This window comes from Cyanistes caeruleus, chromosome 6, assembly GCF_971803275.1.
Source record: "Cyanistes caeruleus chromosome 6, bCyaCae1.hap1.1, whole genome shotgun sequence".
NCBI lineage: Eukaryota > Metazoa > Chordata > Aves > Passeriformes > Paridae > Cyanistes > Cyanistes caeruleus.
Genome location: NC_141706.1, coordinates 45,001 through 71,715, shown reverse-complemented (window position 1 = coordinate 71,715; position 26,715 = coordinate 45,001). Strand labels below are relative to the sequence as shown.

At 46.7% G+C, this 26,715-nt stretch overlaps 2 protein-coding genes across 3 annotated transcripts; one reads left to right on the top strand and one right to left on the bottom strand.

Moving 5' to 3' along the window:
* Nucleotides 1-998: 998 nt before the first annotated feature.
* On the bottom strand, nucleotides 999-7,688 carry LOC111944485 (extracellular matrix organizing protein FRAS1-like). Of its 2 annotated transcripts, XM_086894577.1 has the most exons (6): nucleotides 7,386-7,688; nucleotides 6,721-6,861; nucleotides 5,896-6,128; nucleotides 5,501-5,661; nucleotides 3,824-3,938; nucleotides 999-2,155 (listed from the first exon to the last, which is right to left on the bottom strand). In XM_086894577.1, exons 1-4 carry the CDS (start codon nucleotides 7,593-7,595, stop codon nucleotides 5,640-5,642), a joined length of 606 nt encoding a protein of 201 aa, XP_086750703.1. In that variant the 5' UTR covers nucleotides 7,596-7,688; the 3' UTR covers nucleotides 999-2,155; nucleotides 3,824-3,938; nucleotides 5,501-5,639. The 2 variants fall into 2 exon arrangements, with proteins under 2 accessions (XP_086750703.1, XP_086750702.1); XM_086894576.1 differs by having other exon boundaries at nucleotides 3,824-5,661.
* LOC147652347 (uncharacterized) lies at nucleotides 1,438-24,859 on the top strand. The gene is made up of 11 exons (XM_086894578.1): nucleotides 1,438-2,157; nucleotides 2,943-3,069; nucleotides 3,704-3,814; nucleotides 11,553-11,653; nucleotides 18,746-21,307; nucleotides 21,402-21,565; nucleotides 21,649-21,728; nucleotides 21,806-22,999; nucleotides 23,094-23,257; nucleotides 23,341-23,419; nucleotides 23,497-24,859. The coding sequence occupies exon 1, from the start codon at nucleotides 1,614-1,616 to the stop codon at nucleotides 2,109-2,111; it is 498 nt and encodes a 165-aa protein (XP_086750704.1). The 5' UTR covers nucleotides 1,438-1,613; the 3' UTR covers nucleotides 2,112-2,157; nucleotides 2,943-3,069; nucleotides 3,704-3,814; nucleotides 11,553-11,653; nucleotides 18,746-21,307; nucleotides 21,402-21,565; nucleotides 21,649-21,728; nucleotides 21,806-22,999; nucleotides 23,094-23,257; nucleotides 23,341-23,419; nucleotides 23,497-24,859.
* The last annotated feature ends 1,856 nt before the right edge of the window (nucleotides 24,860-26,715 follow it).

Sequence of the window (26,715 nt, the reverse complement as noted above, 5' to 3'; positions counted from 1 at the left end):
AAAGAAATATATGTAGTGAGATAGATAGATAGATAGATAGATAGATAGATAGATAGAGCCATAAAAGAAGAAATGAATTCCAGTAATCCAAATCTGGACAAGTAAATTAATGATCAGTATGAAAACTATAGGGATAGATGGTGATGTACTTTAATATCTGTTATGCATTGTGTCTGTGTGTACAAATATAAAAGATCAATATTATAGAAATAGATATTAAAAACATGTAAAACAAGGGTTTAATTGTTTTTTATTTGGTTAGTGGCTTAGAGGCAGGGCTTTTAAATGATTAATATAGAAATGAAAATATACACATCTATAATAAAGAAATGTATATAGGGTGATAGATAGGGAGATATATAGATAGGGAGATATAGAGATAGGGAGATAGATAGGGGGATAGATAGATAGATAGATAGATAGATAGATAGATAGATAGATAGATAGATAGATAGATAGATAGATAGATAGATGGAGCCATAAAAGAAGATATAAATACCAGTAATCCAAATCTGGACAAGTAAATTAATGATTAGTTTGAAAACTATAGGGATAGATGGTGATGTACTTTAATATCTGTTATGCATTGTATCTGTGTGTACAAATATAAAAGATCAATATTATAGAAATAGATATTAAAAACATTTAAAACAAGGGTTTAATTGTTTTTTATTTGGTTAGAGGCTGAGATGCAGGGCTTTTCAATGATTAATATAGAAATGAAAATATACACATCTATAAAAAAGAAATAAATATAGGGAGCTATATATATATATAAATTGAAATAAAAACAAATAAATACAAGTAATCTAAAACTAGACAAGTAGATTAATATTCAATATGAAAAATATGTGGATAGACGTTCATTTTATATTTATATATAAATATATATAAATATTTACATTATTTATATTTTAATTTTTATATTGATTATGCATTATGTCTATGTGTATAAATATAGATCAATATGATAGAAATAAATATTAAATACAATTAAATGAGGGGGTATTTTGTTTTTTATTTGGTTAGCGGCAGGGCTTGCTAAGTTTCGATGCGGGGGTTTTTGGGGGAGTTCCTTGGAGAGGAGTTTTTGGAAGGGGGTTGCACACGTGGTTTCTTGCCTCGCTTCTCTGCACGTGCTGGGGCGCCCCCCCGCCCACCCCAGGCTGAGCTGTGCGGCAGTGCTGTTGCCTTGTGGGCACAGAGCGGTACTGCAGCTGTGCTCCTAGCCAGGTGGGACCGGGCGGGGCCGAGCCCAGCCGAAGCGTGCGGGCCCGAACCGAGCCGAAGCGGGCTGGAAAGAGCCGAACTGAGCGGAGCTGCGTCGGGACCCCACCCCGCAGGAGCCGGCCGGGAGGACCCCAGCAGAGGCGTTGACTCCAATGCCTGCCGCCGCAGGCGGGGCCGCCACCCAGCTACGGAGCCACTGAGCCCCGCTGCCATCATCCTCGCCCCGGGAAAGGCGGCGGAAAATCGGGCGGAGTGCTCGGAATCGGTCGGCGTCGGCAGGTTTTTCGTTCACACAAGTTAGACGTGCTGAGAGCAGCGGGGGCCTTAATTGTGCCATAACAAAGCTGGCCGCTCAGCCGGAAGTGGCTTCAGCCACAACAAAGATGGTGGCGAGGAAGGGCGGAAGTGATGTCATGACACACACAGGATGGCTGCCCGGTCGTGGCTGGCTTGACCTTCCAAGGATGGCGGCCAAAAAGGCGGGAAAATGGAAGGACCCTGGGCAGTGGGTGCATGCTTTCGACTGCCTGACAAACACCCCGGCGCCGACGCCGCTCCGGTGCAATTTTCCATGGCTTTTCTGGCCGTGCGGACACGGGCTGTGCGCTCGGCAGTGCCCGGGCCAGGCGCGAGCCGGTCGGGCACCGACAGGCAGCGGTGAAGACGCCTCTCTCTGCCGGGGTCCTTGCCGCGGCCGTGTTCTGGGGCTTCTGGCACTCGTGACGACCCGTACGTTGCTGCCGCTCCTCTCGCTCCGTTCTCTCCCCCACGGCCCGGGGAAATGGCGGAAACCCCAATGGCATCGGGACCGAACGGTCGCTCCCCGGCCCTGGGACCGAAGCAGCCCGAGGAGGCGGCTGCTCTGTGTGCCGGAACAGTGAGAGCGGCGGGTGGGGCGGGGGCAGGTTAGCAACCGAGTATATACCTGTAAGTATAAAGATGATCACAATAGATATTAAAAAATATTGAAGATAAAGGGGCTGCTTGGTTTTTATTTAGTTAGAGGCAGGGCTTTTAAATAAATAAGAAAAATACAAATAAATAAAATATTTAAAGAATGAATATATAAAGGTATAGAGAAATATATATATATAGACATATATATATATATGTAGGTGTAAAAATAAGTAATAGCAATATATACATATATATTGATTTATAATCTATAATATGATTTCTGTACGTATAGATGGTAATATGATATCTTTTAGGATATGTTATGTGTTATGTATATCAACAAGGTATATAAATATGATAAAAATTGTATATTAAAATATTTTTAAATACCGTTTAAGATAAAGGGACTGTTTGGTTTTTATTAGGTTAGCTTCGGGGCTTTTAAATAAATACAACAAAAATAAAAACATAGAAATGTATATTAAATATATAAAGATATAGACATACGTGCAACCAGAAAAGTAAAGATATATAAGTAATGCCAATATATACAAACAGATTTATATTTAATATATATTATTTATATTTATTTAATATATGTATTATATATATAATAAATATATATCATTAAAATGTATATAATATATTTAATATATAATAACATACGTATACATGTTAAAATAATATATTTTGATACTTTATATATTGCTTGTCATATATAAATGAATATAGTATATAAATTTAAACATGTGTGGTGGAAATAGATGTTAATTTGTTTTTTTTAAATTTTCATTGTTTTGATATGTTTCTCGGAGGCAATCCTCCCCTTGCAGCTGCTGACAGCACTGAAAACCTGTGTGCTTCGTGGTGTCTATTGCCCAGCTGTCTACAATTCCATTGTGTTTGGTGCATTAAGTCACACCCAGCTGTGTGGGATGGCAGGTGAGCACATTGCCCGACCCTTTTAGCTTTTCTGGCTCATGCACAACTTCCTTTCCTTTTGGATATGGAAAACAGGGAAGAGAGGGTAGTGTGACATTAGCACTAATTTCTAGCAGATTTTTAACTGCCCCTGATGCTCGTTCATCTTTGCAGTGTGGGTTTTCATGCTGACAAATCCTCTGCTTTGCCTTCTGCTCACAGTCAGCTGGGCCCTTTATTGAACAGATTTATCTGCTACAAGGCTACGCAGAAGGATGGAAAGGAGGAACACAGGGGGAAAAAAAATAGATTCAAGGCCGTGCATTGATCATCTGATGTACTCTAGAGACAAACGTGGCTATCAGGGGTAAAATGGAGCAGCCCTTCTGGCCTTTTCAGTTGTATTCAGAGAGATGTTTGTCTTCTGTGAATATCTGGGTGCTTGGAGTTCACTCTGATTTCAACAAGCCCATCAATAATAAAACATTGTATTGATAGAACAAGATCTACTTCTGTGAAGTTGTGGCTCCACAGAAAAGCGGCATAAAGAAGGTAGCTGGTTTATTTGTATGATATGTAGCTTTTTTAGGATGTTTTGTTCTTTATATGGCGTTAATTCCAAATACAAGCCTGTGAACTTTGTGTTCCCCTTTAGGGGCTGGTTCTGGGGTAATGAGGAAACACAAGGCCTAAACACCTCTGGCTTGTCTGTCCAAGGATCTGCCTCAATTGTGGCTTCCATCCTTCTGAAGAACTCTTCAGCACAGTGAGTTACCTTCTATAACTATTCATTGTTGTATTGTTGTTGTGAGACCTCATTGCTGGGTGAGAGGACCAGGGGAAATGAAAGGCTGTATGCCACTGTTACTTCATCACTGAATTCTTGCACTCTGTTAAAATCAAAACAAAAGGGATTTACACTGTTAGAAACACTTAACTGTAAGTTAAGGTAAAGGTCACAGTGCTAAAATGTAAGAGCAGATAGCGTTGAGCTCTTTTCTATTCCCTCTCCGGCCTCCAAGGTATCATCAGATATCCTCTAGATCTTGCAGTAGAAGAGATGCTGAACCATCAGCTGTTCCATATTCTACACCATGTGTCTTTTTACCATGCTCCTCTGAGAAGCATCTCTCCCTTCTCTGTTTCTTTGCAGACAAAAAGGGAGAAATTGGGATTGCCTTTGTTCTTTTGCCTGTTAATAAAATGGCCGCTTGTGGCTGTGTGCAGCGGCAACTGCATCACAGAATCTTAGAGGGGATTATTCACAGGTTAAGGAAATAATTCCTTTTTTTTGTCACTGCTGCACTGAATTTCATAGGCGTGTCTGTGGCTTGATGCCTAAGATATTTAGAGCAGGTTTTATTCTTACAGGGCTTTTGCACACTAAAGTGTGTGCCCAGGTTTTGTTTCCAAAAGTGAGGTATAGTGCTGGGTGTTTAATTTGGTATGTTACTTGTTCTGTTGTGTAAATAACTGCAGCTCCCTCCCTGTGCCTGTGTATTGCAGGGGCAGGTGAGCGCTGGTTCTAAAGGTGGTGATAATTAGGAATAAGCTGTTTAAGCTTGGATAAATGTTTAGAAATCATTGATTAGATATTGCTGTGTAAAATGCTCGCTTGCGGTGAGAGACTTCTCCAGGGTCAAGCTGTTCAGGTATAAGCAATTTATTATAAGGGTAAAGAGAGGGGACACCTCTGTCCACCACCAGCCTCGGCATCCACGTGGTCCAGGGGAGGGGGGAGAGCAGGGAGAGCAGGGGAGGAGAGGTTGGAAAAGGGGAGGGAGGGAGTAAGAGCAACAGAGGGAGAGCGGGGGAAACCAGGGAGGCTTAGGAGAGGGGGGAGACAAGAGAGGGGTAAGAGGGGAAAAACCAAGAGGGTAAGAGTAAGAGAGGGAAAGAGTGGAAGAGGTAAGAGAGGGGGAGAGGGGAGCTGAGAGAGGAGTAAAGGGGTAAGAGAGAAGAGCCAAGAGGTACGAGAGAGGTTAAGAGGTACGAGAGAGGTTAAGAGAGAGAGGTTTAAGAGTGAAAAGCTAAGAGAGCAAAGTTCTTGTCACAATCCAATGTATCTTTTTCTACAGTGAATATTCTAATTCCCAGTATCCAATCACTATGAGATACACCCACTAAAGACTTTACATACAGTGTTGCATTTGAGGCTCTACAAGCTTTACAAGTTCTTTCCTTGCTTCTTGGCCTTTGGGCTTTCTGTCAGCAGAAGGGCATTGTTTTATCAGCAGGGATTTTCCTTTAGCTGGCTTGGCTATTGTTCTCTGGTCATATAGTAACCAGTACTCTGTATCTTATGACTCAAAGCAGGCTTTCATTTCTACTTCGATTCTAGCCTTCTTTTTTCAGAATGTTCTGCCAAACAATCACATTCATAAGGTTTCTCTGTTTCACCCTCCTCAACAGGCAGCGAGTTGTGCTGCGCTCTGATAATTCCATACTCAACCTGTTCCTCATTTCTTAAAGGTTCACTTCAGCCTTGAATCAGCAGGTCCCTAGGTCCTGCTTCCACAGGATCATCTGGGCCCAGCACCAGAGAAAAGGACTCGTGCCACTCCCGGTCTTCGTTGGACACGATCTCCACCTTAAACATGATGTGGGCCACACCTGACAACAGTTCAGAGACACGGGGGTTACTGTGCAAGTCAGAGCCTCAGCCACCACGTCACCAGCTCGGCTCCCTTCGGCTCTGCTGGCACCAAGGGCAGAGTTTGCAGGGAGGGGAAGAAGCAAAGACGTGACTGAGAACATTCAGTCAGCATCTCAGTCCCCCCCTGCCCCGAGAGGAGGCAGATCCCTGTGAGCTCCCAAGGCCCTCTCCCATCCCTTCTCCTGCCTGACCTTCTTCCCTCCCTCCTGCACCACGAAGAGGGGGCTGGTGCCGTCGGAGACGGTGAGGGTGAAGCGGTCCCTGAGCGCGCTGCCGCCGCGGTGCCTGTAGCTGCCGCGCTTCTGGTAGATGTGAAGTCATCCATGGTGAAGGTGGTGGCCTGCAGAGGACGCTGCCCATGGCCGCTGCGTTCCATAAGCCCGTGCCGGGGTGGCTGCACCACCCCGAACGTCAGGGACTCCACCTGTGCCCGGACATGGAGGGGCAAAGCTGGGGACACGACCTCAGGACACTGCCCTTCCAGCTCAGGAGGCCCGGACAGGGATTCTGGCCAGGCCGCTCCCCTGCGTTGGTGTTCCCAACACAAGGGTTAGCACAGAACATTCCTGGTTCCCCCTAAGCCCCGCCCTGTCCTTGTCCCTCTCCCAAGGGATTTTGTTTTGTAGGTGTCTCCCTATAAAACAAGGCACATCCTACTGAATTCCTGCTTCAGCTGGTCTGAGACAGCTCCCACCCACCCCTGTGCCTGCTCCACGAACACAAGAGCAGCCCCCAGTCCTGCAGCCATTCTGGGCAGCGTGTCCCTTGCCACTTCTGCCAGGGCAAAAACCTTGGGGGCAGGATTTTGGCTCAGGCAGCCAGATCTCTTGCTGCAGGGGAAACAGCAGTGAGATAGAGCCAGTGTTAGACAGCTCAGCCTCTGGCCAGACCCAGGAAGAAGAGGAAGTGCCATTTCCATCCATGCTGAGCATAAATTCAGCGTTAAGTCTTTAAACACAAGCCCAGATGTGCAGCACAAGAGGGGAGCAAGGAGGCTGGGGGTGGTCCTGCCTTACCTCTGTGTCAGCATCTGTCGCTTTGAGCTCAAACTCCGTGATGGTTTTTCTCACCCCTTCCTGAACTGTCATCCCAAAGATTTGCACGATGGGCAAGGAGTCATCCACGGCGTTTATGGTGATGTCAAATGTCTGGCTCACCTCGGACAGGAAGAAAAGCTTCCCTTGCCGAATTCAGCCTTCCAAGAGTGTGACTTCATCGCAAGAGCACAGCGATCCCCAGTTTGGGTCTCTTCATTTCAGCCTTGTCTGAGCTGCTAAGCCCAGATCACTTCTTTATCCCTCCCCACTCATTAATTCTCCCTCTTTCTGTGATATTTACGGACATCCACTTTCCCTCCCTCTCTCACTCAGTTTTGCCCCTCTCCCTCTATGTGCAGCTAGACTTCTTCTCTTTCAGGAAGCAGGAAAAAGGCATTTCTCCAGGGGCTGGCTGTCGTCACTACGCTGTCAGTGCACTGGATCAAAGCCGAGCTCCAGCAACAGTTGGCAAGCAGCTGAAAACCAGGCACCCAGCTCTTGGTGAGCCCACAGGGCAGGTGGCTCCCTGTTCCCTGCACAGGCCTTCCTCCCTCCCTGACCTGAGCGATGTGGGAAATCCCACAGCAGGAGAAGGAGGAACAGCCACATCTGCCCACTCAGGCAAAAGTCAGGCTGGGACTGACCTCGTTTGTCCCATCAGACACAGAAAAGGTGAAGGCATCCGTGTGCTTTTCCTCCTCACTGGTGTGGACGTACTGGATGCTGCCAGAGGCCAAGTCTGCCTGGCTGAAGGAACTAATTCTTGTCCCTGGAAAATGAACAACAGGGAGGAAATGTGCAGCAGAAAGAGCAAGGCAGGGAAAAACTACAGGAAGCAGGACATATTTAGGCATGAAGACTCGGTTTTGGCTGGTTCTGATCCAAGGCAGGCTGCCCCGTGAACCCTCAGCTGAGCCAGGGATTTAGCTGGCACAGAGCCTCCTAAAATTTCCTTCTCAAAAAGAAGTCCAGGCTTCTTTTCATCTCCTCCTGTTGGGAGTGGGCCTCCTGGGGCAGAGAAGCTGGGAGAAAAACTGTCCATGTAACACTTGGATTGTCGCTGCTGGGCAGGACTAAGCCAACCGTGGCATCACTGGGGATGAACCGAAGGCCTCCTGGCCTCACAGCAGTTTTCCAAAATGCCTTCCAAGGATCTCTTCTCTCTGCCCTTCCTTATACCCCTGCATTTAGTACCCAGTCCCATTTTCAGCACTGATTTATAGTGACATCTTTACAGCCCATTAGGTGTGACACAGCCACAGAAAGGTACCTGACAAGCATTTTAAAAAACACTTGAGCATTTTTAAATCTCTTTGCTGCGTTCAACAGTTTTTACTGCTGCTGTCAACCAACATCCTGACAAGAAGTTTGACACCAATATATCACACTAAATGGCTGCTGACAAGTGCTGGCCACACTACAGAAGACACCAGGATCTGATTTAAATAAACGAGCCACAATGGAATGATCAGCTAATATTTCCTCCGAGCTCATCAGCTGGAAAGGTTTGGGTTCTCTTTTGAACACTTCAGTACTCTCTCCTTAGGCTTAGGTCATTTGAATCATTACAGCTACTTCTCAGTCTGTGACTCGGTAGCCTTATTGGTTCCTCACAGACATGAAAAAGCAGAGAAATCAGAATCATCATCAGATTTTAAATAACAGGAGGAATAAAGCCCTTAATTCAAGTCTCCAAAGTACAAGATTCGCTGGTTAGTTTGCAATTTAGACAAAGATACTGCAAGTTTTTAATTTACTCTCACAGCATGGAGTAGTTTGCTTATTATAACTCATTCACTATTCCTGCCCTTTCAACATGTTTTTGTGAGAAGATGAGGCAAACCACACACCCAAACTGAGCTGTACAGGGACCGTCTGCATCTTGAAAACACAGAGCAGATATTTCCGCTTTCATCTCACGTTAACGAGAAATCTAAAGCTAAGAAGAAATACAACCTTAGATGAATATAATAAAATCAGAAGAGCGTATTTTATGACACCGCAGATCAAGATTAATTCATCAGGGAGAGGCAGCACACTCACACAGTCAGCAGAATAACAGCAGGGTGGAGCTGCTCCCACTCCAAGGCAAGAGCCTGCAAGGCCCATCCTTTGGGGACTCGTCTTTTGTGTGAAGGCACATTGTCTAGCAGAGGAAGAGGTTGGTACCTGGTGGAGCAGGGCCAAGATTCCATTTTCCCCAGGCAGCTCCCTCCTCTGCCTGCTGTAGCGCTGGCCAGGGCTGGGAGAGGAGGGGGAGTGTGTTCAGCACTGCTGCTGGAACGGAGTGGCCCTCTCAGGAGGATCCCGGTTGCTTCAGGACCTTGCTTTTGCACTGGTTTGTGTCCACAAAGGAAAGGCATGCAGAAGGCAGCACCATCACCCCAGCCCTGCAGTCAGGAGTCCATCAGCTTTCCCCACAGTGAATGTGGTTAAGGTCTCCTTAACCAAAGGAAAACTCAGCACCACTACAGATGTACAGAACATGTTCTTGGTCAGGGTTCTAGATTATGGTTCTAGGTCAGGGTTCTAGGTCAGGGTTCTAGGTCAGGGTTCTAGATTATGGTTCTAGGTCAGGGTTCTAGGTCAGGGTTCTAGGTCATAGTTCTAGGTCAGGGTTCTAGGTCATGGTTCTAGATTATGGTTCTAGGTCAGGGGTCTAGGTTACGGTTCTAGGTCAGGGTTCTAGGTCAGGGTTCTAGGTCAGGGTTCTAGATTATGGTTCTAGGTCACGGTTCTAGGTCATGGTTCTAGATTATGGTTCTAGGTCATGGTTCTAGATTATGGTTCTAGGTCAGGGTTCTAGATTATGGTTCTAGGTCAGGGTTCTAGATTATGGTTCTAGGTTATGGTTCTAGGTCAGGGTTCTAGGTCATGTTCTAGGTCAGGGTTCTAGATTATGGTTCTAGGTCAGGGTTCTAGGTCAGGGTTCTAGGTTATGGTTCTAGGTCAGGGTTCTAGGTCATGTTCTAGGTCAGGGTTCTAGGTGGCCAATCACTGCCGCCCTTTGAATCCAGGAGCGGTCTCGCCAAGCTCAGCCTGCTGAGTCGTGGCCCGTTCCCGCTCCCCCGTTTTGCTGGGGTGCCGCTCCGGCCGCTGTCGCTTTGGGAGCCGGCAGAGCCGAGCTGCCGCAGCCCCGAGAGGTGCTGCTGGGTCCCGGGAAGGGTGGGCGGGGGCTCCCCGTTCAGGTCCCGGCCGTAACTTCGCCCAAAGAAACGGGGAGAAGGGGGGGAGCGGGCGGGATCGCGGGAGCGAGGCCTGAGGGGACAGCGGGGGGTCGCGGAGACGAGCGCGGCGGGAACGGGCGGGCTGGGATTGGCGGGCCCGGCGCTGCCTCGGGCTGTGATTGGCTGGGCTGGCCGGTGTGGGCTATAAATAGTGTGAGCTGGAGGGGTGCGGGCCTTAGTTCGGCGGCGAGCGGTGGAGAGGCGGGCGGTAGCGGGAGGTGCGCGGGCGCGATCCAGGGAGCGCCGGTGCGCCAGGACGGGAGCCCTGCGCTCGCTGATCCGGGGAGCGCCGGTGAGGTCGGGTGCCATGCCCGCGTCTGCTGGGGCCAGCATCTGGGGGCCGGCGGTGTCCTGGGGCGGCGGGGCTGGTCGTGGCCAATTCTTTCTGCCACGTCCTGGGCTTTTCGGGCGGCCGGAGGCGGGTGCGGGGTCTGGAGTGGCACAGGGAGATGAGCTGTTGTTTCTGCGGGACAGAGAGGATCTGTTTTGTAGTTTCTGGATCGAAGATAATGTTTAAAATATCGAGAATAAAGCTGGGTTTTTTAGTTTTTATTATTTTAGTTTGATTTTATTTAAAATAATAACGATTTTCTTTATTACGTTGCTTTGTTTTGCTAGTTTTATTAAAATAATAAAATTATTATTAATTATAATTACTTTTAACAAGATATATTGTTATCCTTATATGTATTAGTTTAACTAAGTATTAATAAATAATGATTAAATATTATCTACTATTATTAAATACTATTTGTTAATCATTATTTAATTCAATATTTATTATTTATTAGTTTGTTATTTACTAATTATTTAATACTATTAAATAATAAATATTTATTAATAATTATTTAATTAAATATTTATTATTTATTAGTTAGCTAATATTTATTAGTTATTATTTATTGATTATTAATTAAATATTAAATAAATATAAATTATTAATTAGTAAAATATTGATTATTTACTAGTTCATTATTATTTATGATTTAATTATTAATTAAATGTTATTTATTAATTAATTCTTAAAATTAATTACTTTAGGGGCTTTTTTGCTGGATAGCTGATGTTAATTCAGTAGAGATTGTGGGGCTGGGGCTGAAACACCCATTGTGGGACCAGTGGAGACATAAAGCCCCAGAGTGTGGAATAAAGACCTTGGCACTTGAATCATGCCTAAACCAATGTGGGGCAATGGAAATACTGAGGCTGGAGCTGGATAAATGCCATGGGGGAAGGGGATGGAGCTGCAGCTCAGGGCCTGCAGGAGGTGCCTGGGGGATTAGCAGCCCCTGTCTGCTGGTACCAAGGAGAGTCTGAGGGTCTGGGGGCTGGGAGGGCCCAAGGGCACCTTTTGGGATGGGGGAGCAGGGGCCCAATGGCTATTCCCAGCCCCTGGTAATGCCTGGGGGGGGTGAGGGGGGGCCTTTGGGCAAGTGCTGGGCTGAGACCCAGGGGGAGGGGGAAGGTACCTGTTGGGCTAGAGGCCTCAAGTGTCCCCAAAGTTGGGCTCCCATTAGGGTGGGTAGGACAGTATCTAGAGACATTGAAGTGATAGTAATAACTGACTTGTGGCCTGATCAACAGCCCTGGGTTGCAGTGAGAAGCGGGAGCAACTTTCAGCCACCAGAAGTGGGAAGCTGAGGAGCAGGAACTCAGGAAGCAGAGCTGGAGCAGACAGAAACATGGTAGGGTTTAGGGTAAAACTGTTGTGGGGCTGGGATAAGGAATATGGAGCTGGGATGCGAACTGCGTGGCTGGAGCTGAAATCAGTGTAAGGGCGGGGATAGGGCCTTGCAGAGCTGTTCCTCCAGTAAGGATGGTCAGGTTGGGGCTGGAATGTGGGTTCAAGAGCTAAGCTCAAACCACAGAGAGCTAGAGCTAAAACAGAGATCCTGCCTGGAGAGCCAGAAAGCAGCATGATGTGGCACTGCTGGGAAGATGAGGAGGCAGAAGGATAGCACAAGAGCTGGCAGTCAAATAAAGCTTGTGGGACTGAAGCTGAAGTCACTGGGGCTGGGATGGGGACTGCTGCAAACACTGTTCTGAGGGGATAGTGACTGTACATGTGGGAAGCAAGCATAGAATGGTACACAACGGGGCAGGCTGTAAATACAGTAAAGATTGCTTTGGGGTTGGGATGGGGTTGGAGTGGCATTTCTCGGCCTTAAGGTGAAACCTCAGAGCTGGAACCAAGAACAAAAATCCTTTGTCTCAACCTGGAGCAGCTTCACCTAGCAGAGCGGAGGGAAAAGGAAGTGGATGTGGAGCTGGAAGAAGAGAGCTTGCAGTGAAATAAAGCTCGTGGGCCAAGAGCTGAAATCACTGGGGCAGGGAAGGGATCACTAGGGCTGGAGCTATAATCACTGGGGCTGGGATAGAGACTGATAGTGGTATTGACACGGCTGGGTGAGATAACTGTGGTAGCATTCATATGCTGAAATCACTGTAGGTCAGTAATATTGATGTTGGGGCAGGGTCAAAGGGCTGAGGTCAAGTGCAAAAGGTCAGGGGTCAATGGTTAAATTGGAAAGTCAGGGATTCAAACTTCAAGGGTCACATGTGAATGGTCAGTGTTCAAAGATCAAGAGTAAAGGGTCCCAGGTGCAATGTTATGGGTTAATTTTCCAAGGTTATGTGGTTCAAGGTCAATTATCAGGGAATCAAACTTCAGAGAGCTAAAGTCAAGAGTCAAAGGTCAAAATTCAGAGGTTAAGAGTAAAAGGTCAATGGGAGGTTGCCAGGGATTTGCAGGGAAGAGGAGTATTTATAAACTTTATCCATATTTCCCTGTAATTCTGGGTGTTTGGATTTCATTTGTGCTCGTCAGGATAAGCCATAAACAAGCCCCTGAACTCTGCATCCATGCGTCAAGCACTTCCACAGAAAGGCAAATCAGCAGTGATTCTAGAGGAAAAATTAGAGGTGATGGCTTATGATCCATGGGGAATTACATTGGGAATTGTGAAACTCAAACACATGGACTTGTGGAGGTGGAATTCCATTTTCAGCCTTGGGCACCAGGAGGAGAAGTGTCCTGATCCATAGCAAGGAAAGCCTGGTGCCCCAGTGTGTCAGGTGCAGACAATGTCCTGTCCAGGGAATGAGCGACAAGTCCCTTCTGCCCCTCCCCTCACCCGTAGGATGGCAACAGCACAAACTGAACTGTGAGGTTGATGAGCTCTCAGAGCAGCCCCAGGTGTGAGCAGTTATGGTAAAGAATGGGTGGGTCCTGCCCGGGGCTATTTTAGGGGGAGGGTTTCTGTCACTTCGCTTGAGCATGGAGTGTGGAGCAGTTGGAGCAGAGGGATTTTTGGTGAGCTCCTGGGGGGTATTTCATGGAATAATACTGGGAGTGTCTCATAGGATCTGGGAGAACAGCTGGATACACCTGGACATGGAGCATTGTTTAAAGCAGCATCTGAGCCAAGTAAGCCTGTGCGGGTTCGCAGGGATTTGCAAAAGGGATTTTCCCTTTTGATTTCATTTTGCCGTTTGCTCCCCAATTCCCCCCGGAAGAAATGGGTATTATGAGGACAAAAGGGGGGCATAAATTGAGGGAAGAAACTCCTGTTATTATCTATTTTTACACTGGGGGGGAGTCCACCTGTGAAAAATGAAGTTCACTCCTGTAAAATTTTAAAAATGTTTAATAAAGACAATAAGAGACATAAAGTAAAGCAAAGAGATACGGCCGGGTGCCTTGGCGCGCTGCCAAGAGCACACCTGGTATCTCAGGAGTGTCCTTTTTATCCCATCCTTGCTGCGAGAGGTTAATGCATATTCAAGCATGTCCCCTCCCTGGTTCCACCTTCTTGGATCATATTTTTTTTCAATTTTATTTTCTGTTGGTCAGCATAATTTTTGCTGGTCTAGCTGGTCAGCATTATTTCGGAGTTTTTGGTTTCCTTTCTGCTGCAGATGGTCACTTGTTGATAAGAGTCCAGGCCCCTTATACTTCCTCAGAGAGCAGATGGGCTTCATATCTTTCCCCCTTGCCAACGTCCTGGTACCGGCTTTTTGGTAACAGTTTGCTCTCCATTTCCTGCTGCTGATAACAGCCTGTTTTCCACAGCTTGATCCTCCCATTGTCTTGCCTGTTGGAGTTATCTTGCCTTCTCCAGATGAGACATATCCTTACCATTCAGAATTCCTATCTAAGCCTATAACTTGCTAAGAGAGAAAAGAATATAGTGAAAGCATATAATATATTTATCAGAATAATTGTGGAAAGCCAATATTTACAACATGAATTCACAACACACCTATGATTTAAAGGGTGCTGATTGGAGGAAAACCTGCCTTTTCCAGGGTGTTAGGGGTATCAGTGAACAGTGAATCCCCATGTTCCATTTTAAATGGAAGGGGGGAAATATTGTTGCTATTTTATGGGTTTGACTTGAGGGGAACCCCCCACTTTCCATCATCCTGAGGTTTAAATTGAGAAGGAAGCCTTATAGTCACTACTTTTTAAGGGTCTGATTGAGTGTTCCCCTTTTCCTATCATTTGAGAGATTTCAATCAAGGGAAAAACAACTTTTTACTTTTAGGGCATTAAATTGAAGGGGGGGAGCACTCATTTATTTGCTATCGTGTTGGTTTAAAAAGGCACGAACACCCCCCCCCCCCCCCCCCCCCGTTGCCTCAGTTTCCGGGGTTCAATTGACAGAAACACCGGCTTTTCCAGCAGGGGTCACATGGAGCCGTGGCGCTGCTTTTGAGAGCGATTCTGACCCCTTACAGCCCTGCACGGCAGCGCTTCTGGCATTCCCTGGGGAATTTGGCGGCTGGGCAGCCCCCGAGGAGTGACAGAGCCGTGCTGAGGCCGGGCGGGCAGGCGGGAGCCGCGGCGCGGAGCTGTGTCTGTCCCGGCTGCTCTGTCCGCTCCGGGCGCGGGGCTCGGGCACCGCCGGGGCCCCTTCGGGCCGGTCCCGGTGCCGCTGGGCGGGCCGGGCTCTCCCGGGGCCGGAGCTGCCCCCGCCCGCCGGAGGAGCCGCTTTCCGGCCGGGAGCGTGGGGCCGCCCCCGGGTGCCGAGTGCCGCCGCTGCCGGGGCTCGCGTGGCTCCCCCGGTCCCCCCGCACCTGGAGCGGCGCCAGCCCGGGAGCGAGTCCCGGCGGGGGCCACTGGGGAACACTTGTGGCTTGTCAGCTTCCGAGTGCGCTGGCAAAAGCCGCTGGGAGGAGGGGAGGGGGAAAAGCCCGACCTGCCGGGCTTTTTGTCTCGGGGCTTTGTCGATATTGCTCTTTAGCCGAGCTGTGCCTTTAAATAACGATGTGGTGCCTTCTAGAAACTGTGTCCAATACCTTTTGTACCCTTGCAGGAGGGCTTCGAGCTCAGGTTTTTCCATTGCCGAGTTAACTGCAGGTCCGAGCTGGCAGCGTCCCGTGCATCTGGGGTGCGTGAATCTGTTTGTGATGTTCATTTCCCCTGGATGCAGAGCTGGGCTTTTCGGGCAGACTGTATTTCTCAAGCCTCGGGGTTTATTTAAGCCTTGCACGCGATTTTCTGGAGACGCGGGCCGAGTGAGAACTTTGTCTTGGTGCTGTACTGGGGAATGGAATGCAGGGGGTCCCCGCAATATCCCCGTGGAAGCTGGAATGTCCGAGGGAATGGATGTGACAATTCTCGGGGCTGAACCTGGCTCCCAGCGCTCTGCAGCGTAGGATGCGAGAGAGCAGGGCCGGGGGACAGCAGGGTAGGGACAGCGAGGGGCTTCGTGCTCTGGGTTTGGTGTTGATGTTTCCAGAGCCAGAGCAGGTTGATTTGGTTCAGGTGCACTGGAACAGGATCCAAACCTTGGAAAGGTCTGAGATCAATTGGGAGGAAATGTTTTAAAATGAATGTGTTTCTTGATAGAAATCAGGTTTCAGTTAGTTTTTTAATAGATTTTAAAGGAAATTTTTTTTTGAGGAAAAGTGAAAAAAATGTTTATTTTAATAAGTAGGGCGTCGGAAGAAGAATGAATAACATTAGATAGTTTATTTGTTGTGGAGTAGAGATCAGGAGGTTTAGAAGGTTTTGTGTTTTTTTCACGTGTGTTTGGGATGTGGCGTGGGTCTTTTTGAGCCGTGGGGTGTTTTGGTGGTAGCTTGGGTTTTGGGATTGGAGTAAAGTTGAACAGTTTTAGAAGAAGTTACTATGGTTTTGGCAATTATTTTGTATTCACTAATCAATGATGTCAGGAAAATTAATCCACAAACACCAGAGGTTTATGTCCAAAAAGGAGACAGAGGAGTCCTTTTACTTTATTCGAATAAAGGGAGAGGCCATGGGGCATTCCCCTGGGGTTTCTCAAATTTTCGGAGGGCCGGCTGCTTGTCCCTTCTCCCTTTCCCCATAGGCTGAGGTACTTGAGAGGTACAGGCTTCCCGGAATGCCTGACACCTGGGGTACCTTTCCCCCCACCACGCATAATCCCTTCTTAATTCTTAGCTTTTGTGGAATTCATGATACTCTTTCAGTGCCTCTTTGATCTTTTAGTGGAATCCATCCCATTGTTTCTGTTGTCTCTCACTGATAGCTGCATCTTATCAGCAGACCCACAGCTTGTTTGTAAAGACAAACCCGTCATTCCTCTCTATGAGAAGTTATTTTCAAAAAAGTACAAAATGGATTTTTTGTTGTCTCGGTTAAACAATAGAGCTGAGAGAGAATTTGGGGTAGACTGCATTAGTATTGTATACAGATTGTACGTTAAAAGTTTTTTTTTTCTTTGTTAGTTTTGAAGTTACAGAATTTGCTTAAGCATAAAGCAGATGGTGGGGATATAATATAATGTAATTTTAGGACATCTTGATTTTTATTGTATATCTTTGGCTTAATGGTCAAATTATTTTTTACTTTTAGATATACTTTTATAGAGATACAGGTAAATATAAATAGTGGTAGTAATATCGAGTAAGCAGAGTTATTTATGTGGTTTTTATTCAATATTAGTTTTTGTGGTGGCACATAGTGTGTTGTTTCATTTTTTTGTGTTCACTACGTGAAATTTGGTTTTTGAATAAAGATGATTTTTATGAATGGGTTGGTTTGTATTTTAGGTAGAACCAATTAAAATAGATTTTGATATGTATTATTTGGTTTTGTTTATTGTATGTACGGGTTCAGATTGGGTAGGGTTTGTTTGGTTAGCTGAGTTTTGGGTGTTAATTAGGTGGCTTTTGTTAGATGCAGTTTTTAATTTTTGGCAGTTTTTTGAGTGGTTTTAAGGTGATTTTTAGTAATTGATTGTATCTTTTTTTTGGTTTGTAGTTGGTGTATAATAATGTATATGTTCTATTTATTTAATGTTGTGTTTTTTAGTTTAGGTGTTGATGATAAGTTTGGATTCCTTTCTGTTGTGGTGTTTCTTATTAGCTTCATTTCTGGGGACACAGGCATTTATATGGTGGCTTTTTATAGGTATATTTTTGGGGGTGGTGTTTTTTAACTTGTTGTAGTTTAGGTTGGTTTTTTGTTTTTAATTAGTTATTAAAATTTTTTATAGAGTCTTGGTAATTATTCAGGTATTACTATAAATGTAGAGCTTTGGGGTTTTTTTACTGATGTCTAGGGTTAGTTGAATGGCTTTGAGTTCAGTGACTTGGTTTGATTTTTTTTTTTAATAGTTGGTGTTGTCAGGAAAATTACTCCACGAACACCAGAGGTTTATATCCAAAAAGGAGACAGAGGAGTCCTTTTACTTTATTCAAATAAAGGGAGAGGCCATGGGGCATTCCCCTGGGGTTTCTCAAATTTTTGGAGGGCACAGCCTCCTTTTTTATCCTAATTCCCGGCCGCTTGTCCCTTCTCCCTTTCCCCATAGGCTGAGGTACTTGACAGGTACAGACTGCCCGGAACGCCTGACACCTGGGGTACCTTTTCCCCCTCCACCCCCAATGCATAATCCCTTCTTAACTTTTATGGAACTCATAGTGTTCTTTCAGTGCCTCTTTGATCTTCTACTGGAATTCATCCCATTGTTTCTGTCGTCTGTCACTGATAGCTACATCTTATCAACTGACCCACAGCTTGTTTGTAAAGACAAGCTCATCATTCCTTTCAGTGTGATGTGTGGAGTTCAATAGGGTTGCTTTTTATTTATGTTTAACTTTGCTGATGTGATAAGAACTGTTAGTGAAAGAGCATAGCATCTGTTTTTGCTGGTGGTTGTATGGCGTGGCTTTTGTTTGTTACCTGTTTTGGGTTTTTTTTTGTTAGTGAGATTAAACTTTATTTTGGGGTTAATTTGTGATTATTTTAAAGATTTTAGTGCAATTTAGGTTTTTGATTTGGGGGTGCTGTGATGAGACTGCTTTATTTGTTTTATGTGGTATTGGTGGTGTGGATAGAGGGAATACTTGTTTTTAAAATTTATTTTAGTATTGTTAGTTGAAGTGTTAGGATGCATTGTGTTTCAGTGTTGAATCTTTTTGAGGTGGTTTGGATTTTTTCTAGGTTAAGATTTTTTTCCCTTGGCTGGTTCTATTGATCATATGGGTGGGAATTTGATGCTGTTTGTTTTTTTGTTTTTGTTTTTTTTTTTAGGAATTGGATTTTTGCAGTACACCCGGAAGAATTTACTTTATTTCAAAACATACTAGTTTAATCACATAAAGATTCCCATATTAACTCGTCAGTCTTTTAGATTCTTTTTCTCATTTAGGTTTTCCAGAATTTACTGTTGATTTAGCAATCAAGCAGGGATGGCACTTCGTTCTTGAAAAGATGGCTATGGAAAAACCTGTGTCTAACAACATGTGCCTGACAGAGGGCAATGATTTTGCTGTTATTACAGGGCCAAATACGAGTGGCAAATCAACTTTGGCATGGAACTGCTGAAGGAGAGGAGTTTCTGGTGGGCTCCCAGTGGCATCTGATGGAGTGACGGTGAGAGCATCTCATAGGGTCTGGGGGAGCACGTGGATGCAACTGGACGTGGAGCACTGCTTAAAGGAGGTGGTGATGGACAAAGCTTTTTGCCAGGAAGCAGCACCTGAACAGCTGAGCCAGTGTGGAGTTGCAGGGGTGACCTTTCCCCTTTTGATTTAATCTTGACAGTCCCTCCCTGGTGCCCTCAATCTGTCACAAGAATTCCAAAAATAAAAAGGCTGAGTGAACAGTGAAAAGAAGGGGTATAGGTAAGGTGGAGTTCAGGTGTACCCCACCCCAAACCCTAAACAGCAGCCCTCACAGCGCTCCCGTTTCCTTGAGACAGCTGCAGGCAGGAACCCTAAAGCAGCAGAGTGCCAGAACCCACGAGAGGTGCAGGCAGTTCCCTGGTGCTAGGGCCAGCCAGGAAGAGATAGTGGGGGGACGATCCGCAGGGTTGGGGAAACAGGGGGTTTCCCGCCCCGCCCCACCCTGGGCTCTCTGTCCCTCCGCAGCCGGGGATTGCTCCCACCCCTCCTCGAGGCGGCGGTTGGTAAGGCTTCGTGCCTGGCCTCCGCAAAGAGTTCGGCTCTGTCAGCCTCTGCCCTGTCTCAGGGCCAAACTTAGGTAGGGTAGGGAGCAACTGTGGATTGCCTGGTCCGGGCTAAGGGACATCTCTTGGGGCCTATGGATAAGGAGCATCCCCGGTTGCAAGCGTAGGGTTGTAAGTTTGTAGGGTTCAGCGGGGCAGCTTGGCAGTGACACGGAGAGGCTGAGGGAGGGCTTCAGAGGTCAAGGGCTCGAGGGCTGGAGACAAACAGAGAAAATAAAAGGGGTATAGGTTGGGATATAAGGTAGAGTACAGGACTATTCAAACCCTAAACAGCAGCCCTAACAGCGCTCCCGTTTCCTTGAGACAGCTGCAGGCAGGAACCCGAAAGCAGCAGAGTGCCAGAACCCCCGAGAGGTGCAGGCAGTACCCCTGGTGCTAGGGCCAGCCAGGAAGCGATAGTGAGTGCTCGGGCCTACTGCTGTCGTATAAGCTGGGGTTTCTATCCTTGGGGTACCCTGGGCTCCCTGGCCCTCACTGACTGGAGAGTCTTCCTCCCCTCCTTGAGGTGGTGGTCATTTGGCTGTCAGCCAATACTGCTGTGAAGCAAGCCTCTGCCTCCCTGTGGGGTGAAGTGTGCAGCCCATGAACCTGGGCATTCTCTAGAGAAGGTAAGTGCTGGGTTTTCACAGATGTGCCACTAAGATCCTGCATTGATATTTGGTCTTCTTGGTTGTAGCTGACCAGGAGACGACATCCTGGCAATGGCAGGAGCTTCCCAGATGGCGAGGAGGCCTTCCTTCACGCCCCATGTGGATCCACCCCACCAAGCATCCGAGAGCTGAGTCGAAGGCTACCACCCGCAGAGGGGGGATGAAAGCGGGGTGCCGGGTCGGGGCTCGTGACCTGGGATTTTTGAGTCAGCTTTGGGGACGGGGAGGTCCAGGCTGTGGCCCCTTAGGCCACACGGTGGGAGAGCCTCACTTTTGTTCACAGTGCTGAGGTGTGCAGGACAGAGCAGCCTCGGGGCGTGGCGTGTCACTTGTCCGTCGTGCCTTCTGTGTCTTTTGTGCCTCTTGTGTTGTACGTGCCTTGCCCTATCTCTTCTGGGGGCTTACCAGAAACCCCAGCATCACTTATAGCATCTCCAATCTCTGGGCTCCTCGGCTCGGCTGCTCTCAGAGGCCTTGGAATCGCGTCTCTTTTGAAAAGCATCCGATCGGATGTCTTTTAGACCTCTTGTTCCGAGCTGTGTCAACAGCCGTGCGCCGCGAGGATCCATTGTTGCGGCTTAGGACTTGAAGAAACGCAAAGATAGGTAGGGGACTGCGGCCATAAGATTCTTGGGCCTCCGTCTTGGCGGTTCCTGGAGTTTGCCATTCCATCAGCATCTTCTTCCTCCCGGGTTCTGTGAGCTTCATCAGCTCGCCTTCATTCTCACCCGGCTCATCTCGTTCCGCATTCTCTCAGTCCTTGCGGCCGTCCTTGTGGCCCAGAGTTTTGTTTCCCCATTGTGTCCCCTCGTCGGGTGTCTGGTGTGTCACGGGTGTCTGGGTGTAGTTGTCCCGGAGCTGCTCTGCCCTGCTGCCCAGCCTGGCTGTAGGTGTACAAGGCCAAGTCCCAGGCCCCTGTAATTTGAACTTTGTGATGTAGGGTGTAGTTGGGGTCTAGAACATATTCCTCGATCAACACAAGATGTCTGGAGCTGTGAAGTTACCCTGCAGCACTTTGACTTTTGTCTCAGCTCTCTTTCAGATGCGGATGGATGAAATCAGTGGCAGAGCGCCCCATCCAGGGTAAGGGGGTTCCCCCGAGAAGGTAAGTCAGTGTTTGTCTTTGCAGGGCAACTGGAACCGGTCCCTGTGTTACAGGTCTCCTCTTTGTCTTTATTTTTAGGAAATAGAGCCATCTAGCAGCAGTCAAGGTGAAGCGGGCAAGGTGAGCGTTGACCGGTGGAGGGAGGCTGTTGTTATCGCTGGGCTCTCAGTTTCTGGTGCAACGCCAAGCGTCCCTCCTTGTTTGCGTGCTTTAGGCGGTCCAGTCGCGTTTCGTCGAGACCCCGTCGCCAGCCGGCCGGCACGCCTGCTTCGCCGCTCCCGTGAGCCCTGCGGAAGCGTCACAGGGACCGCGTGACGGAGCCTTTTCCACGTAAAGGGGCCTTGTGGCTGGCCTTCAGGAAGGGGCCGAGGGCTTCCCGTGAGTTGGGGATGTCGGGGGGAGGAGCGAGGGCCTGTTCAAGTCTCAGCAACGCCGCATCACTTTTTCTTCTCTTAACTCAGGCGTGCCCTGTGCTGATGGCGTCCGGCACCCGGCATGTCCGTAGCATGTGGCCTCAGGACACAGCCATTCATAGGAGACCGTGAGTAGCGGAATTGTCGGGTTTTGGCCGACGCCCTGCACAGATCAGCTGCTGATTTTCTGTTTTATTTTTTGTAGCTGACCTGGAGATGATATCCTGGAGATGGCAGGAACTTTCTGGATGGCGAGGCGGCCTTCCTTGGCGCTCCACATGGATCCTTCCCACCGGGCATTCGAGAGCATAGTCGATGACTGAGATCCGCAGAGTGGATGAAAGTTGGGACTCGTCGGGACTCGTGACCCGGGATATTTGAGTCAGCTTTGGGGACGGGGAGGTCCAGGCTGTGGCCCCTTAGGCCGCACGGTGGGAGAGCCTCACTTTTGTTCACAGTGCTGAGGTGTGCAGGACAGAGCAGCCTCGGGGTGCGTCGTTTCACTTGTCCGTCGTGCCTTCTGTGTCTTTTGTGCCTCTCGTGTTGTATGTGCCTTCCCTTATCCCTTCTGGGGGCTTACCAGAAACCCTGACGCCGTTCTTAACATCTCCAATCTCTGGGCTCCTCGGCTCGGCTGCTCTCAGAGGCCTTGGAATCGCGTCTCTTTTGAAAAACATCCGATCGGATGTCTTGGAGACGTCTTCTTCCGAGCTGTGTCAACAGCCGTGCGCCGCGAGGATCCATTGTTGCGGCTTAGGACTTGAAGAAACGCAAGGATAGGTAGGGGACTGCGGCCCTCAGGTTCTTGAGCATCTGTCTTGGCAGTTCCTGGAGTTAATTGTTCCATCAGCATCTTCTTCCTCCCGGGTTCTGTGAGCTTCATCAGCTCGCCTTCATTCTCACCCGGCTCATCTCGTTCCGCATTCTCTCAGTCCTTGCGGCCGTCCTTGTGGCCCAGAGTTTTGTCTCCCCATTGTGTCCCCTCGTCTGTTGTCTGGTGTGTCACGGGTGTCTGGGTGTAGTTGTCCCGGAGCTGCTCTGCCCTGCTGCCCAGCCTGGCTGTAGGTGTACAAGGCCAAGTCCCAGGCCCCTGTAATTTGAACTTTGTGATGTAGGGTGTAGTTGGGGTCTAGAACATATTCCTCGATCAACCAAGATGTCTGGAGCTGTGAAGTTACCCTGCAGCACTTTGACTTTTGTCTCAGCTCTCTTTCAGATGCGGATGGATGAAATCAGTGGCAGAGCGCCCCATCCAGGGTAAGGGGGTTCCCCCGAGAAGGTAAGTCAGTGTTTGTCTTTGCAGGGCAACTGGAACCGGTCCCTGTGTTACAGGTCTCCTCTTTGTCTTTATTTTTAGGAAATAGAGCCATCTAGCAGCAGTCAAGGTGAAGCGGGCAAGGTGAGCGTTGACCGGTGGAGGGAGGTTGTTGTTATCGCTGGGCTCTCAGTTTCTGGTGCAACGCCAAGCGTCCCTTCTTGTTTGCGTGCTTTAGGCGGTCCAGTCGCGTTTCGTCGAGACCCCGTCGCCAGCCGGCCGGCACGCCTGCTTCGCCGCTCCCGTGAGCCCTGCGGAAGCGTCACAGGGACCGCGTGACGGAGCCTTTTCCACGTAAAGGGGCCTTGTGGCTGGCCTTCAGGAAGGGGCCGAGGGCTTCCCGTGAGTTGGGGATGTCGGGGGGAGGAGCGAGGGCCTGTTCAAGTCTCAGCAATGCCTCATCACTTTTTCTTCTCTTAACTCAGGCGTGCCCTGCGACGACGCTGCCTGGTCCCGGCGTGGCCGTATTGTGCGGCCTCAGGACACGGCCGTTCGCAGGAGACCGTGAGTAGCGGAATTGTCGGGTTTTGGCCGACGCCCTGCACAGATCAGCTGCTGATTTTCTGTTTTATTTTTTGTAGCTGACGGAGAGACGACAGCCTGGCGATGGCAGGAACTTCCCGGATAGCCAGGTGGCCTTCCTTGGCTCTCCGTGTGGATCCTCCCCAGCGGGCATCCGAGAGCTGAGTCGAAGGCTACGACCCGCAGAGGGGATGAAAGTGGGGTGCCGGGTCGGGACTTGTGACCTGGGATATTTGAGTCAGCTTTGGGGACGGGGAGGTCCAGGCTGTGGCCCCTTAGGCCGCACGGTGGGAGAGCCTCACTTTTGTTCACAGTGCTGAGGTGTGCAGGACAGAGCAGCCTCGGGGCGTGGCGTGTCACTCGTCCATCGTGCCTTCTGTGTCTTTTGTGCCTCCTGTGTTGTATGTGCCTTCCCTTATCCCTTCTGGGGGCTTACCAGAAACCCCAGCGTCACTTATAGCATCTGCGATCTCTGGGCTCCTTGGCTCGGCTGCTCTCAGAGGCCTTGGAATCGCGTCTCTTTTGAAAAACATCCGATCGGATGTCTTGTAGATGTCTTCTTCCGAGCTGTGTCAACAGCCGTGCGCCGCGAGGATCCATTGTTGCGGCTTAGGACTTGAAGAAACGCAAAGATAGGTAGGGGACTGCGGCCCTCAGGTTCTTGAGCATCTGTCTTGGCAGTTCCTGGAGTTAATTGTTCCATCAGCATCTTCTTCCTCCCGGGTTCTGTGAGCTTCATCAGCTCGCCTTCATTCTCACCCGGCTCATCTCGTTCCGCATTCTCTCAGTCCTTGCGGCCGTCCTTGTGGCCCAGAGTTTTGTCTCCCCATTGTGTCCCCTCGTCTGTTGTCTGGTGTGTCACGGGTGTCTGGGTGTAGTTGCCCCGGAGCTGCTCTGCCCTGCTGCCCAGCCTGGCTGTAGGTGTAAAAGGCCAAGTCCCAGGCCCCTGTAATTTGAAATTTGTGACATAGGTTTTACTTTGGAATCTAGAGGCTTTTCCTAGATCAACACAAGATGTCTGCATCTGTGAAGTTATCCTGCAGTGCTTTGAGTTGTGTCTTAGCTTCCTAAGCATTTTATTATTTGCTGCCGAATGTGGGGTTCAGAAGAGTAAGGAAAACCCATGCTGATTATATTGTATTGGTGCTTACTGTGTGCTGGGATAAAGGACTTTGTAATGGTGTTACTTAAGTTCATGTCTCTCAGGGTGGAGGCCTTTATGTTGTTCTAGTCTCTGAGCTTTTTGGAGGTTTTAATGCCTTTCTTGTCCCTAAGTTTATTTTCTTATCCAAAAATAACTCCAATACTGTCCCTACTACATAACTTTCACAGTAAAAGAGAACAGATTACTATAGCTGTTATGCTAAGGTCAGTAATAATGATGGATAAAAACTTTATAAAAGTACTGAAATTTGTACCAAATAGCTTTAGTTTATTCTTTCTTTGGCCTACCCTACATCCCAATCCCAGTAACATGTTTTAAAAGTGTATTAGTAATTATACCCTGTTTATTAGAGGAGGAGCAAAAAAACCCCACTACACTCTTTTTACTAATAATTCATACCCCATCATAAAAGTAAAACAAAACACAAAAAGCTATATAAAACCTAACACAACCCAATCTGCTTAAAAAAACCTCAACAGCTTACTAAACTGAAAACCATTCAATGAGCCCTAAGCATTACTAAAAACAACCTAACCACATCTCTACCTTCTAATTCATAAATAATAATCAATGCTCTAGAAAAATAACTAAAGATTAACATTAACAATAAAAAAAATTAAACTACTAAAAAATAAGAAATCACTACAAAAACAAACTAACTGTAAAAATCCATCATATAATATATTCATATCCATCATATATATATTCATATCTCAAAAAATACAACTAATAAAAACCACCAAAGCAATAAACAGGTACATGCAACTACAAAAAGAAAAGATCAAAAATAAACTGCAATTAACCAAACAAAACCAAATTGTTCCTAACTCAATAATCTCATAATACCTTGAATCATCAAAATAAAAATACTATCTCCAAATAAACACAAAACCAAAAAATAAATTTAACCATAAACAATATTTTTCACATTAGCCATGAGTTTAAAACATACTACAATCAAACAAATGAACCCCCTCTAAGAAACAATAATCCAAATAGAAATATAAGAAACCTAACAAATTAGCTACATTACTGTACCCCAAACATACATAAGCACTACATACTCACAATAATAAAAATACATCAATAAATAAAAAACTACCCTATACCTCACACTGCTACTCAAAACATCATCCTTAACCTTAAAAAACAAGCCCTTTAAAAACATAATGCCCCTAAAAAATTAAATCAAACCATAAAACTCATTTCAAAAACAACCTTATCAACACCTCAACTAAAAAACATAATATTCAGTAAATATACCATATCCCCTACCATGCACCAAGTACAAAAAAACAACCCAACAAAACTATTAAAAACCATTTTAAAAACATTAAATAAAAAAGTCTTTCAAATATTAAAAAACATCTAGCAAAAGCCACCTAATTCATTAACACCCCAAACTCCACCAAGCAAACTAACCCTACCCAATCTAAACCCTGACATATCATTAACAAAACCAAAATCCCAGTAACAAATAAAAAAATGTATTTAAAAAAGCAATTAAAATCAATTCCAGGTTAAATAGAAAAAAATCCGTAAAATTGTCTTAACTCAAAAACCAAATGACACATGATAAATAATATGAAAAAATAACACAATGTATACCTCAAAAACTATATACCTCAAAAAAATCTAAGCATTAAATAAAAAATACGTATAAACCTCACTTTTTACTCAATATCTCTACTCTTATCTGTCTATATATATAACTAATTTCCAAAAGAAACAAAACACCCCACACAAGTTATTTTCAAAAACAACACTCATTCCCTCACATCCTTCTCCTAACGATATTCTGTACAACAAAACAAAAGTCTCCCTTACTTTGAATTAATTTTTAACAAACTAAAACAAAAAAATTCTCCAAACCATATATATTTTTTTCTTTCTCTTAAATCTATTCAAATGTACTCTAAACTAAAAACCCAAACACCAAAAACTCACACATCCAGCCCTCGGGGGTCTGGGCCTCAACGCTTTGCAACACCAAAAAAACTGATATATAACTAAACAAAGAAAACTATACTTCCCAACAAGAACTTTCTAAATTGACCATCTCTTCAAACAACAAATAATTTTATTATTTATTATTCATTTGTTTATAATTATA

Excerpts from the sequence above, each read along its gene's own strand:
- LOC147652347 (XM_086894578.1), top strand. The coding sequence starts at position 1,614 with ATGGTGGCGAGGAAGGGCGGAAGTGATGTCATGACACACACAGGATGG.
- LOC111944485 (XM_086894576.1), bottom strand. The coding sequence starts at position 7,595 with ATGCCTAAATATGTCCTGCTTCCTGTAGTTTTTCCCTGCCTTGCTCTT. Across the intron at positions 6,862-7,385 it reads TGTCTGATGGGACAAACGAG|GTGAGCCAGACATTTGACAT; the intron begins GTCAGTCCCAGC and ends TTCCTGTCCGAG. Across the intron at positions 6,129-6,720 it reads CGACAGATGCTGACACAGAG|GTGGAGTCCCTGACGTTCGG; the intron begins GTAAGGCAGGAC and ends GTCCGGGCACAG.